Source organism: Amphiura filiformis, chromosome 15, assembly GCF_039555335.1.
Source record: "Amphiura filiformis chromosome 15, Afil_fr2py, whole genome shotgun sequence".
NCBI lineage: Eukaryota > Metazoa > Echinodermata > Ophiuroidea > Amphilepidida > Amphiuridae > Amphiura > Amphiura filiformis.
In genome coordinates, this window is record NC_092642.1 from 60,446,631 (window position 1) to 60,460,252 (window position 13,622).

General features: G+C 35.6%; 2 protein-coding genes across 2 annotated transcripts in view; one reads left to right on the plus strand and one right to left on the minus strand.

Moving 5' to 3' along the window:
- LOC140171903 (calcium uptake protein 1, mitochondrial-like) overlaps positions 1–6,242 on the minus strand; it is a 34,043-nt gene extending 27,801 nt beyond the window's left edge. The window contains exons 1-3 of the mRNA XM_072195246.1: positions 6,094–6,242; positions 920–1,102; positions 103–247 (exon numbers count right to left, since the gene is read on the minus strand). Of these exons, the coding sequence (XP_072051347.1) occupies positions 103–247; positions 920–1,089 (315 nt within the window). The 5' untranslated portion in view covers positions 1,090–1,102; positions 6,094–6,242. The remainder of the gene's footprint in view (positions 1–102; positions 248–919; positions 1,103–6,093) is intronic.
- Positions 6,243–9,366: 3,124 nt separating this feature from the next.
- The window catches only part of LOC140171904 (calcium uniporter protein, mitochondrial-like), a 107,475-nt gene continuing 103,219 nt past the window's right edge, over positions 9,367–13,622 (plus strand). The window contains exon 1 of the mRNA XM_072195247.1: positions 9,367–9,561. Within this exon, the coding sequence (XP_072051348.1) occupies positions 9,475–9,561 (87 nt within the window). The 5' untranslated portion in view covers positions 9,367–9,474. The remainder of the gene's footprint in view (positions 9,562–13,622) is intronic.

A 13,622-nucleotide genomic window follows, 5' to 3' on the forward strand; every position in this document is an offset into this window, starting at 1 on the left:
ACTCCATTTGAAATGCACCCAACCTGTGTGGAAGATTAAAGTCACATCTTCATTATGGGGGTGTATGGATTTCAGCTGGAATAGCCCAATTATTCCACTTACTTTTCTATCTCTGAATCCAGGTCCTTTCCTCTTCTTCTTTTCTTCCACCTGTCCATCAGTTTCCTCTCCTCCTTCTCCCTCTTCTTCCTGCGGTGTTACCTCATCCTTGTCAGTTGTTTCTGCTACTGTTCTAGCATGCATGGATCTATAATACAACAAGAACCCTGGGTCACTTATATCATAATGTAGAAGATAAAAATACATGTACTATACTCTGATCAGCTCGTAATAGGCGGGACTCATAACATTGTGGATTGATATAGAATGGTGTACACCAGGCCTCAAAACTTAATTTTTTGGGGCACCAGCTTTCAAGGCCACTGGCAAAAGACAAAAAAGGGCACCAAGGCCAACAACAACAAGTGATGAAGAATGCCTTGAAGAATTCCTTGAGATTAAGGGCACCAAGCCAAAAACTGAAAAAAGGCAGACAATGGCCTTGGTGGCCTCCCTGAAATTTGAGCCCTGGTATACCAGCTGGGCGCAGCACCTACGCGAGGTACGCTTTGCATACATTGTATGATTGATGCATGCTTTTACACAGCATAAGTTGGGACTTAATAGTACACTTGCATTAGTAACAAAAACTGAATAATTCTTGCCTATTACGAGCTGATCATACTATAGTTTGACGTCACCTGTAAAGTTAATGAAACTCCGACACAGTTTGCTTACTCAATACTACTTCAAAAATAAAGTACCGTACTACCTGATGAAGACACTTGAACAAATGAGGTGGGTGAACTTCTTCTCTGTGAAAGATTTATTTCCAACACCTTGAAAATTATTGTCAACAGTCAACACAATGAAATCCTACCTCTGCCATATAACAGCTCCTGTGAGTACACCTGTGCTTCCACCAGCCAATGCAAGCAGGTACCTGATATGTGATTGGTTCAGTGAATGAGTCTGTGTATGTGTAGATACCTGTCTCCAGTTATGCTGAGCTAAAGCTTGGAGCGCCCGACGTGATGCGTAACGAAACATATTTGGCTTTCATCTGAGAGAAGAAAAAAACAAAGTTAACAACAAACATTAGTTGGAGGACACGAATGACAGTTTCACGAATCCCAAGCTACCTTGCGAAGGGTTCAGAATTCGAATCGGGAATAAAAATATATGATCTTTGCAATAAAAAACACAAAACTACAACTTTGGACATATCATTGCTATACAATTATATAATGTGGTCCCCAAACAGGTGGAAAGTAGGCAAAAAAATTCCCATTCAAACATGTGGGAAACTGAAGTGCATAATCCTGGCCAATATTTGGCAGAAAAATCACTTTTTTACTGATTCTGAGGTCAATTTTTGACCGTTTTCAACCAAATAAACTTTCTTACTCTTTCTCCCTTTAATATGAATTTGGCAACATTTGGATCAAAACTGATGTGACGGAGCCTTACGTGGACCTATCCACAAACCGACAAACCCAGGGGCTGTGCAATAATTATGAGTCGGGGGCAGCGAGCAGGAAAATTTGCATATTTAAACGATTCCGTACCATTTTCCTAAGCCTTTTTAGCGCGTTTTATTTAAAAGGGGCCCCATGAATGTGTGCCAAAATTCGCTTCCCCCCCCCTCTCGACTTGCCAAAAATTGCTTCCCCCCCTTTCGGCTTGCCAAAAATTTCTTGCCCTCCCCAATTTTACCCGGCAGGGTTCAATTTAACTGGTGTCGTATAGCAAAATGCTCCCCATTTTGGACAACCTGCTACACAAATTTCAGCTTGTATAGCAATTTTTTACAATGACAATGTAAACATATACTAATTACTAATATTTAGGTATGCTAGGTGAATTCAAATTTGCCATCAAACTGCATCATTTTATATATCAAATTAAAGCCCTTGAGTAAACAAAGCCAACACTGACACCTTTTTTTTCATAGCACTTTCCGTAGCAAAGTTACATCTTGTCAAAGATTGACTTTCATCAAAAAGATTCAGCTAGCAAAATTCCCCAAAACGGCATTTCGGGGTGTTTCTAGATCTTAGTCTCATTATGATAGCAGCTTTTTTAATGGAACTGCTATCAAAATCCTCTAAAATTCCATGTGCGATTGTCTTATCACCATAAAAAATCATATATTTGGGTCAAGTGAAGTATAGAAAACATATTTATGTAGGTTTCCTTCTTCGCCAGTTGTTTTAAATTTCTATGTAAATATGCATTGACATTGTCGGCGAATTTGGTTGACTAGCAAATGTGTTAACTAAGGTTTCCCTGGCAATGGCATACCGTAGGCCTATACGCAGAACATGGTACATACTTACAATCCACATACAAACTAGGAAAGCATACTTTCAATGTACAGCTGGTTTTTTTCACAACAAATGACTTACTCACCAATGTCTTCTGTGGCCAAACTTGATTATTTAAAGTCCCACTGCATTATAGTCCACTTAAAATATCAATTTGGTTGAAATTTGTTGCCAAAAACTGTGTTTAAATGTGTTTATTCCACCACATAAATTCTTGTGATCAAAATTCCCACTCATTAGAATGTGCTATCTCCAGCATGTAGCCCTTACACATAGCATGTAACCTCATCTCTGCTTATAGAAGCTGTTACAGGCATGTGTATACAGCATGGTTACAGATAGGAGCACATTCAGGCTTGGTTAAAGTCTATCTTGTTATGATATGTTTGGTAAATTGGCCAATTAGGTCAAGACATGTCATCAATTTAACCTTGGCATGAGAAAGAGTTGCCACTCATGCTTAACATCCACCACATTATGGTGGATTAAAGAATAGCTTAATCTATTATGTACAGCTGTGTGGTCAAAAGAGTATACTTCATGACAGGGCTCAAAATAGCGGGCCTTGGCATCACATGTGGCGCGCCGTGAGCTTCCTGAGTGGTAGCGCACAAGGCGCCTTTAGATATAAAAAAAATAAATAAACAATGCGATTCCCATGTTATCCTTGTAAAGACAGGCTAAAATAGTACAAAATGTTGCACCAAATGACGTCATTTGCACCTCAAATTTAAAAAAAAAAAATCGATAGCTTCAGAGGGGGGAAACCCCCCTCGAATTCGCAGCCATTGAGTGGCGCTTTGCAGTTTTTTTTAAATTTCATGTGGCGCTTCAACAAATCTATTTGAGGAAGCCTGCTTCATGACTTCTAATATTATTTGCCCCAACACATGTGTCTGGCACTTAACACTTTGGGTGGAATATTTGGAAACAGGTATTTATTTTTTTTAGTCCACAAAATGTAAACATGGACTGGAGACATGTACAATTACAGAATTTGACTTACTGGAAATGGGTTTTTGCTGAACAAAAGTAAGTAAACATTAGGGATCATATTTTTCAAAAATGGATTCCAGGGTTTCAGTGTATTTTGAAAATGATGGGTTTGTGTGAATTTTTATAACTGGTGCAGTTATCATGTTTTGAAATATACACTCTTTGACAGCTCTCTCCGTGCCTGTTTGAATGCCTGGTCATACCATGTACCCATACACTAGGTATGGGTACATGAGACCAGGTACGTAGGCCTACCTATAATATTATTCTGTCGGTCCGTGTCACGTCACTTCCTGTTGATGATGTTCGAGTGAAAACAAGTCCCTGATTCGATTTTTGTTGATGATTTCTGTCATTGGTGTAATGTAAATTTCGATCGCAAATAGTCAGTGGAATCAACAACCGTTTCTAAGTCTTCAGAGTGAAAGAAACTTACGGGTCAGTCCATGTCAAAACAGATTGAGTGTACACCCACCCTCTTGGATTTTGCTCTCCTTTGGCTCAGGGGTACCTTTCATGGATCCCTAGGTGAGGTCACAAGAAAAAATTCAAATTCCATTTCGCTTATGAATGGCGGGCAATCAAAGTTTGGCGACCTCGACCAAAATTGTGAATTTAAGGGTCCAAATGACAAAGTGCTCTCTTTGAGGGGCACTTTCTTCTTAATTTAATCAGTTGTGATCCTCTTTTTGAATGTGGTCACTCACTGGCTGTGTCTGAAATACCTAATGCCAAAAAAGATAGATTTCGGAATTTCGTTGGGATTTCAGAGGGGGGTCAAAATCAGCACTTCGCACTGTTCAATCAAATTATCTTGATTTTGAAGGACCCATGATAATGTCACAGTGCACTTATAGGTCCTAATTATGTTCAGAATGGATTAACCATATGCCAATGTCTATGAGCAATTAAAAAAAAGAAATTTCTAGACCCCTACAGAATTTTAGGCCACCCCTAAAGTGGTTCAGCCACAAATGGCACTTAAAGTCGGCAAATTTTGACCCCTAATAACTTTAGGTGTACACCAGATATGAATTTCTAGTCTTTTGCATCTGAAAGAATGTAGTTTAATGTTACTAGGAACATAAGATTTGTTTTGTATTTTTTGTGTTTTAGTATTAAGTTGACGCTTTCAAAAATAGTCATTTTTGCCTAACATACCATGCATACAGGATACGGTACAAAATGCCAATTTTAGTATGATATTTTTTTATATTTTTGATCACTTTATAGCCATTTGTATTATTTATCCTGATATTTCAAGTTGCTCTTGAGTCAAGTAATAAGAAAAACTACTTTCTAATCCTCTGTATGGATTTTTAAGGGGTCAAAAATGCACTTCCTGGCAACGATGCACATGCAAAGTACAGGTTATGGGGGTCAAATTTTCAGAATGCTCCCAATTATGTCAAGTAATATATCAAATTACTCGTATGGTCATGAGGATTCCAAAAATGTATAGTTTGTTATGTGTCAGACCTTTCAGGAGGGTGCTATGACGAAAAATGTTTATATGTCAACGACCTTTTTGAAAGTATCAAAGCACAAAAAATACAAAACGAATCTTATGTTCCTAGTAACATACGACTACATTCTTTCAGATGCAAAAGACTAGAAATTCATATCTGGTGTACACCTAAAGTTATTAGGTGTCAAAATTTGCCGATTTTAAGCGCCATTTGTGGCTGAACCACTTTAGGGGGCCTAAAATTCTGTAGGGGGTCTAGAAATTTCTCTTTTTTGAATTGCTCATAGACATTGGCACATGGTTAATCCATTCTGAACATAATTAGGACCTATAAGTGCACTGTGGCATTATCATGGGTCCTTCAAAATCAAAGATAATTTGATTGAACAGTATGAAGTGCTGATTTTGACCCCTCTGAAATCCCAAATCGAAATTCAAATCAATCTTTTTTGGCATTAGGCATTTCAGACACAGCCAGTGAGTGACCACATTCAAAAAGAGGGTCACAACTGATTTAATTAAGAAGAAAATGCCTCTCAAAGAGAGCGCTTTGTCATTTGGACACCTTAAATTCCCAATTTTGGTCAAGGTCGCCAAACTTTGATGGCCCGCCATTCGGAAACGAAATTGAATTTGAATTTTTTCTTGTGACCTCACCTAGGGGTCCATGAAAGGTACCCCTGAGCCAAAGGAGAGCATAATCCAAGAGGGTGGGTGTACACTCAGTCTGTTTTGACATGGACTGACCCTTACTTGATTTACCGTTTATATACTGACGAACTTAAAATTAAATTCCATGGTCGAGTGTCGTTTTTTCCGAAATTGAAGGTCACTCCAGCAACATCGCTATGTAGCCTCCTTCACAGCCGGTTTCTGTTCTTCATGACAAACCGTGAGCCACATGAAGTTTGGGCCCGAGACTAGAGATAGCCCGGATGTCCGACCGACAGAATAAGAACATCGCTTTTTAAATAAGGTTTTCGCTAAAAATTGCTACGCAAATTTTTCAAAGTAAATTGAACCCTGTTACCCAGGCTCATAATTATTGCACATTCCCTAAACCCACAAACATACAACATTTCCCGAATATTGATTTTTTACATGACAGTCGTACACAGCAACATTGACAGCATATACACGTATGTACACAAGTCAACAAGGACTTTAATTTCAACTCAAAATCCCGGCTCAAAGTTCAAACAACATCGGCATAAAATCACCTTTAAATTTACACACTCGTATCATCATCCATTTGGCACTTACCTGCTGGACAATATTTGCCTAAAACTCAAAACATCGTTCAAAATAAAACGGGTTTATCAACAATTTCCAGGCCAAAACAACCTCTACATTTCTCCGCACAGAACGACAATCAAGTACTTCTTCGCTCAGTATTTTGTATGTCTACAGTATCCATTTATTACGTGTATTTTCAGGTGTAGAACATGTGTAGAAGCGCTATACTGTAGCGTAAAATTGTTACGTAATTTTGATACTGATACGCCCATTGAAGTTTTACAAAACTTCATAAAAGGGAATTTCACAAAATAAGAAAAAGTATTATTACTTGTGATTTCAATAAGAGTCAGTAACAATAGGAGTTCATAAATACAATGTAAATTGAAAATATTTATCTTAGGAACAAGAAATTATTTTGGGTAGACATAAGACCAGAAATAAAATGTAAATAAATGTGTAAAAATTATTTGGCCGTATAAATTCAACAGGTTATGTTATCTAGTAGGGAGAGATCCTGCATAGCCGTAATAGTGCAAAATGAATATTTCGTCACACATAGCGCTCCTGGAGCATTTAGGGTTAGGGTTAATGCCCAGGATTTTATAGGGTTAAGGGGGTATACTACACCCCTGTGGTAAATTTATTTTTTTGCATTTTTCTCAAAAATAATAACACACTGGTAACAAAAGTTATGTATATTATTGGGGCAAGGAATCCAATTACTACACTGATATTTCAGTGACTCAAGACAAGCGGTTCAGTAGGCTATATATGATAGGAAATTAGGTACATCCTAGCGGTACCTTATTTCTTATCATAATTCATAAATAACGAACCACTTGTCTTGGGTCACTGAAATTCCAGTGTAGTAATTGGATTCCTTGCCCCTATAATATACATAACTTTTGTTATCACTGTGTTATTAGTTTTTGAGAAAAATGCAAAAAAAGACACAAATTTATTGAGGGGTGTAGTACCCCCTTAAGGAAAAAAAATGTGATTGTTCTCTATCCGGGAAATCAAATCTGAAGAAAAAAACACCCAAAAACGTTTTTACAGTAGGCCTACAAAAATACCGACCCTAAAGTTGGGAAATTCCAGAAAAAGTTTTTTTCTTTCAAAATTGTTGACATCCTGAAAATGTTTTTTAATTAGTTTCTTCAAATTTTTAAATTGAAGTTAGAATATGCATGAATGAAGTGATAAAGTAGAGAGAAATTTCCCAATTCACACATATTTTGGCTATTTATTAAGCTGCTGGACTCTTTTAATTAAGTTCATGCCGGCTACGAAAAAAAAAATTCGTCCACGCCCTATAAATTTGAGATTTCTTGAAGTTGATAAACATTAAAAAGAGTAAAATATTTTCGATCACTTGAAACTCGGGGAAAACAAACCTTCCCCCTCCCATTTTTTTTCTACAAAGCGCTATGTCACTCTTTTCTACTAAGTCACATGGCTGAAATCCGGGAAAATTTGAGTCCAGAATGCGCGGATGTAAAATATTATGTTAGCACCAGCAACGTGTGTAAGCAAAACAAAGATTAGGAGTTGAACTTCCACTCAGATTTATTTGCTTGATTATTTCAGCATTTTGGTGCACTAAAACATTCACGATTTTCGATTCATACAAAAAAGATTCAAATTGAAACATTGCATCAGTTATACAGATTTCATCAAGTGTTAAAAATTTACCGTTTTAAAACATATAAAGACGTTTTGTGAATAGTTTAGACATTTTAAGTTTTCACTAAAATGTTAATTTCTCAAAGTTCACTTTTGACAACAAATATTTCCTATGTTTGTGATAAAATAACTCGAAAAAAAAAATGAAATCAAAAAGTAAACCACTATCGTTTAGAGCACATAAAAGCCCAGGAACATAAAAGTCTAAGGAAAGTTGTTAAGTTTATGTGAGCAAAACTAAGTTTACGTGAGAAGAAATAAGTTTATGCGAAAAAAAAATAAATAGGACAAAGTACAAACTAAGTTTATGTGAGAAAAACTAAGTTTATGTGGGAAAAACTAAGTTTGTGAGAAAAAAGGCTAAGTTTATTTGAGAAAAAACTAAGTTTATTTGAGAAAAACTAAGCTTTATTTGAGAAAAACTAAGTTTGTGGGAACTATTATATAGGTTTAGGCATATTTGAGAAAAACTAAATTTATTTGCTAAAAACTATAAGTTTATTTGACAAAAACTAAGTTTACTTGAGAAAAACTAAGTTTGTGGGAACTAGGTTTAGGCCTATTTGAGAAAAACTAAATTTATTTGAGAAAAACTAAGTTTATTTGAGAAAAAACTAAGTTTATTTGAGAAAAAACTAAGTTTATTTGAGAAAAACTAAATTTATTTGAGAAAAACTAAGATTGTGGGAACTAAGTTTAGGTCTATTTGAGAAAAACTAAGTTTAGGCCTATTTGAGAAAATTAAATTTATTTGAGAAAAACTAAATTTATTTGAGAAAAATTTTGTTTATTTAATTTGACAAAACTAAGGGCCTAAACTTATTTGAGAAAAACTAAGTTTGTGTGAGAAAAATTTAGTTTATGTGACTAAAAATTAAATAAGTTTATGTGAGAAAAACTAAGTTTACGTGAGAAAAATTAAGTTTATGCAAGAAAAAAAAATAGGAAAAACTAAGTTTATGTGAGAAAAACTAAGTTTATGTTAGACAAACTAAGTTTATGTGAGAAAAACCAAGTTTACGTGAGAAAAAATAAATAGGACAAACTAAGTTAATGTGAGAAAAACTAAGTGAGAAACACTAATATAAGGTTTATGTGAGAAAAACTAAGTTTATGTGAGAAAACTAAGTTTATTGACTCAGCTTTTCATACAAGATACTAAATGTGAGGAAAACTAAGTTATGTGAAAAAAAAGTTTATGCGAAAAGAACTAAATTTGTGAGAAAAACTAAGCTTATGTGAGAAAAACTAAGTTTATCGGAGAAAAACTAAGTTTGTGGGAAAAATACTAAGTTTTTGAAAAAACTAAGTTTAGTAGGCCCATTTGAGAAAAACTAAATTTATTTGAGAAAAACTAAGTTTATTTGAGAAAAACCAAATTTATGTAAGGAAAAACTAAGTTTATGTGAGAAAAAACAACTTTATGTAAGGAAAAACTAAGATTATGTGAGAAAAACTAAGTTAATGTGAGAAAAACTAACACTCGGCTTCTCATGAATATCACCATGAGAAATAGTATAGGAATTCGGAAGTTGCTCCTTTAAACGGTATACCGTACCCCTTTAAACAGCGAACCAAAATTGACAGGATCCGTGCCATGTACAAAAAGAATACACCGGTCTGGGTACGATTCTGTTTCTTCTTGATTGGATTGGACTAAATATTTACGTGTTTATAGTCAAATTTTGGTGGGCTATAATTGGTAAATTCACCAAGATCATGGCTTTTAGAGGATTTCTTCGGCTTGGAGCACGTAGCCAAAATACGTTCCTTCGTGGATTTATGCTTGACGGACAAGGAAAGTCGGTAAGTTTGAACGCTACTTTTTAATTTTTACTACTGACTGAGTCTGAGTGAGTTCACTGTCACTGACAGTCTGAATGTGTACACACCCCCACACACTATACTAAAATGCAGAAAACCTTTGACGAGCGCGTATTGTAAGGATACATCGCGTATTTACTGCGTTGCACGCACTTGTCTCTGATTGGCTGCTGAGGCGATCTGTTGTTGCCGAGTGGAAATTTATGAATGAACTGTGCGCCGTACGCGTTGTTAGCGCCGAATTTGCAACATCACGGTAGTCGCGCTCGTAAAAGGTTTTATGCATTTTAGTATAGTCTACACAGTCTCAGAGTACTTTATGTACATACCGCTGCACTATAATAATCTACTTTGTCTATACAGGTAGGGAGTCCGGCACTTTTTGCCTTTTTTAAGCGAACCTTATCAAGTTTGGTATCACTGGAAAGAGAATTTAAAGAGAAAACCAACATACAGTCTTTAAATCAGCTCAGTAGCTTGAAGTATAGTGAAGTTATGCTCAATTAAAGTTGTGTGCATACAGGTTTTGTGTCTGTCGCCGCGACCAACTGGAATGTGTGCAACGAAGTCCCTATTTAATATGGCGATTACTGACTTATACTGTCATGAGTCATGACTGTCTCAAAATTTATTTGAAATCTATTAAAATTTGGAAAGGGAGTTAAAAAAGACAACTAGTATTGTAATATCATATTGACAATTATTGAATAAAAAAGTAAAAACATATGATTTATAGTATGAAGTGCAGTTAGTTGTGTGTGTTTTATTTTTTTCTCAAGTCACCCCAAACTTCGGGCCTATGCGGAAAAAAAAGCAAACATTTTTATAACAAGTTTAGAACAGAGATTCTTAAAATACTGGAGTTGATTAAAAGTAGTAAAATAAATATATATCAATTCATTGAAGTGGTTTTTTTCTCATATTTCACTGAAGCCCTAATGCAAAATGTTCTTGTCTTTAGTTTATGAAGCTCATCTGACACTGCACTACTCAACTTCAGAATTGAAAAAAAAAATACAAAGGAAGTGAAAAAAAAAAATTAAAAAATATTACACAGATTCTTTAAGTATCATAGAAATGATTAAAAGTAGTAACAAAAATAATATCACTTGTATTAAGTGTGCCTTCTTCATTTTTATCCTTGCCCTCAAGACCCGATAATGCGCTACATCTACCACCAAGCGTCACCCGACAAGGCACATGGCATGCACCGCTAACACACCGCTACACTCCCCGTACCAGCATGTTACCACAGTACCTCTCCTGTACAAAATCATGGTTCACATTTTACCGCAACCTCCGATTGCTGTGCAACTTGGCCAACTTCTTCTTGAAAGTCTATAATTTAATCTAATACCAGTTTCATATAGGTTTCATGGACTCTTTATAACCGAATTATAAGGCTTTTGACAAGAAAAATCGGGAAAAATTACCTTGATTTTGGTGCCTCAGAAATTGCTTTTGACTACCGTTCATGCTTTATCAATGGGCATTTGTTTATTATTGCCGGATGGGGAATTCTTTTGTCTATCCCATAATAATCTCAGATTTTGGACTAGGTCAGGGGTTAATGAGATGTGATCCAAAAACTCTGTCACATCCGGAAGCTCATGTGACAAGATGGCGATGAATGCATCTACTGCTAATCTGTTGCTCTGAAGGTACACCGTATTTATCGCATTGATCTAGGATTATACACACTTTTTTTGGAAAAAACATCATACAGTTAGAAAGATTAATCTTTAATCTCTTCAAATCATAATTTATTTTTCCATTTGAACATAAAAATCATGTTAAAAACATACGACAATTCTTGCGTGTTTTACGTGCTTCCAGATACAAATTCGGAAATCGGGAAACTACTGGACTCCCTAATACAGGCTACAGCTAGTTCACCACGTAAACTTGTATCAAAATTCGGACCGTATCAAAATTCATAGCAACAGACCGATAATCTGATTGGCCGATTCTGTGTCAATTGTTTGTACATGGATCGAATCCATGCATTCCTACATGTACAGTCACCCATGGAAAACAGGGTACTGAATAGCTGTACACCATGTCCATATTGGCCAAGGGATGGTTTGTTTACATGGCAATAATTCCTTCAGAATATAGGTATGCTAGGTGATTCAAATTTGCCATCAAACTGCACATCATTTTATATATCAAATTAAAGCTCTTGAGTAAACAAAGCCAAAACTGAAAACCTTTTTTTCATAGCACTTTCCGTAGCAAAGTTACATTTTGTCAAAGATTGACTTTCATCAAAAAGATTCAGCTAGCAAAATTCCCCAAAACGGCATTTCGGGGGTGTTTCTAGATCTTAGTCTCATTATGATAGCAGCTTTTTTTAATGGAACTGCTATCAAAATTCCATGTGCGATTGTCTTATCACCATAAAAATCATATATTTGGGTCAAGTGAAGTATAGAAAACATATTTATGTAGGTTTCCTTCTTCGCCAGTTGTTTTAAATTTCTATGTAAATATGTCTATGGAATTATTATAATCTGATCTACTGGACTTACGTTTTTGTGAGTGGCAATATTTCACATCCTATCTTGGATGCATCATCAGGCCAACTAATATTGCCACTCACAAAAACGTAAGTCCAGTAGATCAGATTATAATAATTCCATAGTTATTTTTACCTGGATGAATGATAATCTTCATAATCGTATGTAAATATGCATTGACATTGTCGGCAAATTTGGCTGACTAGCAAATGTGTTAAGTTGTTAACTAAGGTTTGCCTGGGATACCTACAGAATAGGCAATACAGATTCCAAACATATAAAACTTACCTCATATCAGTTTTAGTTGCCCCTTAACTCCAAATTGACATGACAATTAATTCTATTTGCTCAATTTCATACCAAAATCAAGGAAAACATGGTTTTGTTATTGCAAAATAACATGAAAATGAGAAAGGTTATATCTTGTCATTTGCAGTAGGCCACTTCAGGTAATCAATATTGGTCCTTGAATTGCATACCTCAGTGACTTGCTGCTCATTGTAAGAGTGATAGTGTTGTAAACTTGATTGCATAACATTAAGATTGCCAACTGATATCCTTTGTATTAGTCCTGCCAGCAAGACTTTCACTTTATCATTAGTGCTGTGGTCGACATGCCTTATGTCGACATTAATGTCGACGTCGGCACGTATCCCGACATGTCGACATATCAAAAAAAATTCTAAAAATTTTTTTTTTTTTAAATTTTAAAAACATATTTTTGGCCAGAAAAGCAAGTTATAGGCCCAAAATTACTTGTTATTCAGGTTGGAAACCAGAGAAATATGCTACTAAAAAAAAAAAAAAGCCAAATTTTTTTTACAAAGTTGGATAAATTTGTATATTTTGATTACCTTTGAACAGTCAGGGACACATTGAATTAGTATGCATTGCTAGCTGTTCAATAGAAGCAAAAGTAATTAAAATATACAACTTTGTAAAAAAAATTGGCCTTTTTTTTTTTTTTTTTTGATTAGCAGCATTTCTCTGGTTTCCAACCTTGAATAACAAGTCATTTTGGGCCTATAACTTGCTTTTCTGGCCAAAATATTTTTTGAAAATTTTTAAGAATTTTTTTATGTCGACATACTGTCGACGCCGGTATACTCTAATTATATCGACATGTCGACATTAAAAAAATGGTGCCGACCACAGCACTATTTATCATAAACATAATGCCATCTACTGACCTGATCTAGGTACGACGAGTTACAGTTACTGGAACTACCTTTGTATTTGAGTTGTCTGATGATGGTATTAGAACTGTCATGGATATAAACATTACACAAAATGTCAACAAAACATGCTACTGCAGAACTCTATGCTTGTATGTGTGTGTCTGAGGGCCGATCTGAGGGCTGATGACACACATTCGATGGGTGTAAATTGTTTGTCGGTCCGGTGCAGACTAGACTAGCTTGTCAGTCTCGTGTACGCCGTTTGTACACTGAGACTGGCTTATGCCATTTTGTGTGTCAATGGGATCTACACACTTAACGTTTTGCGCAGCTCAAACATTTCAAC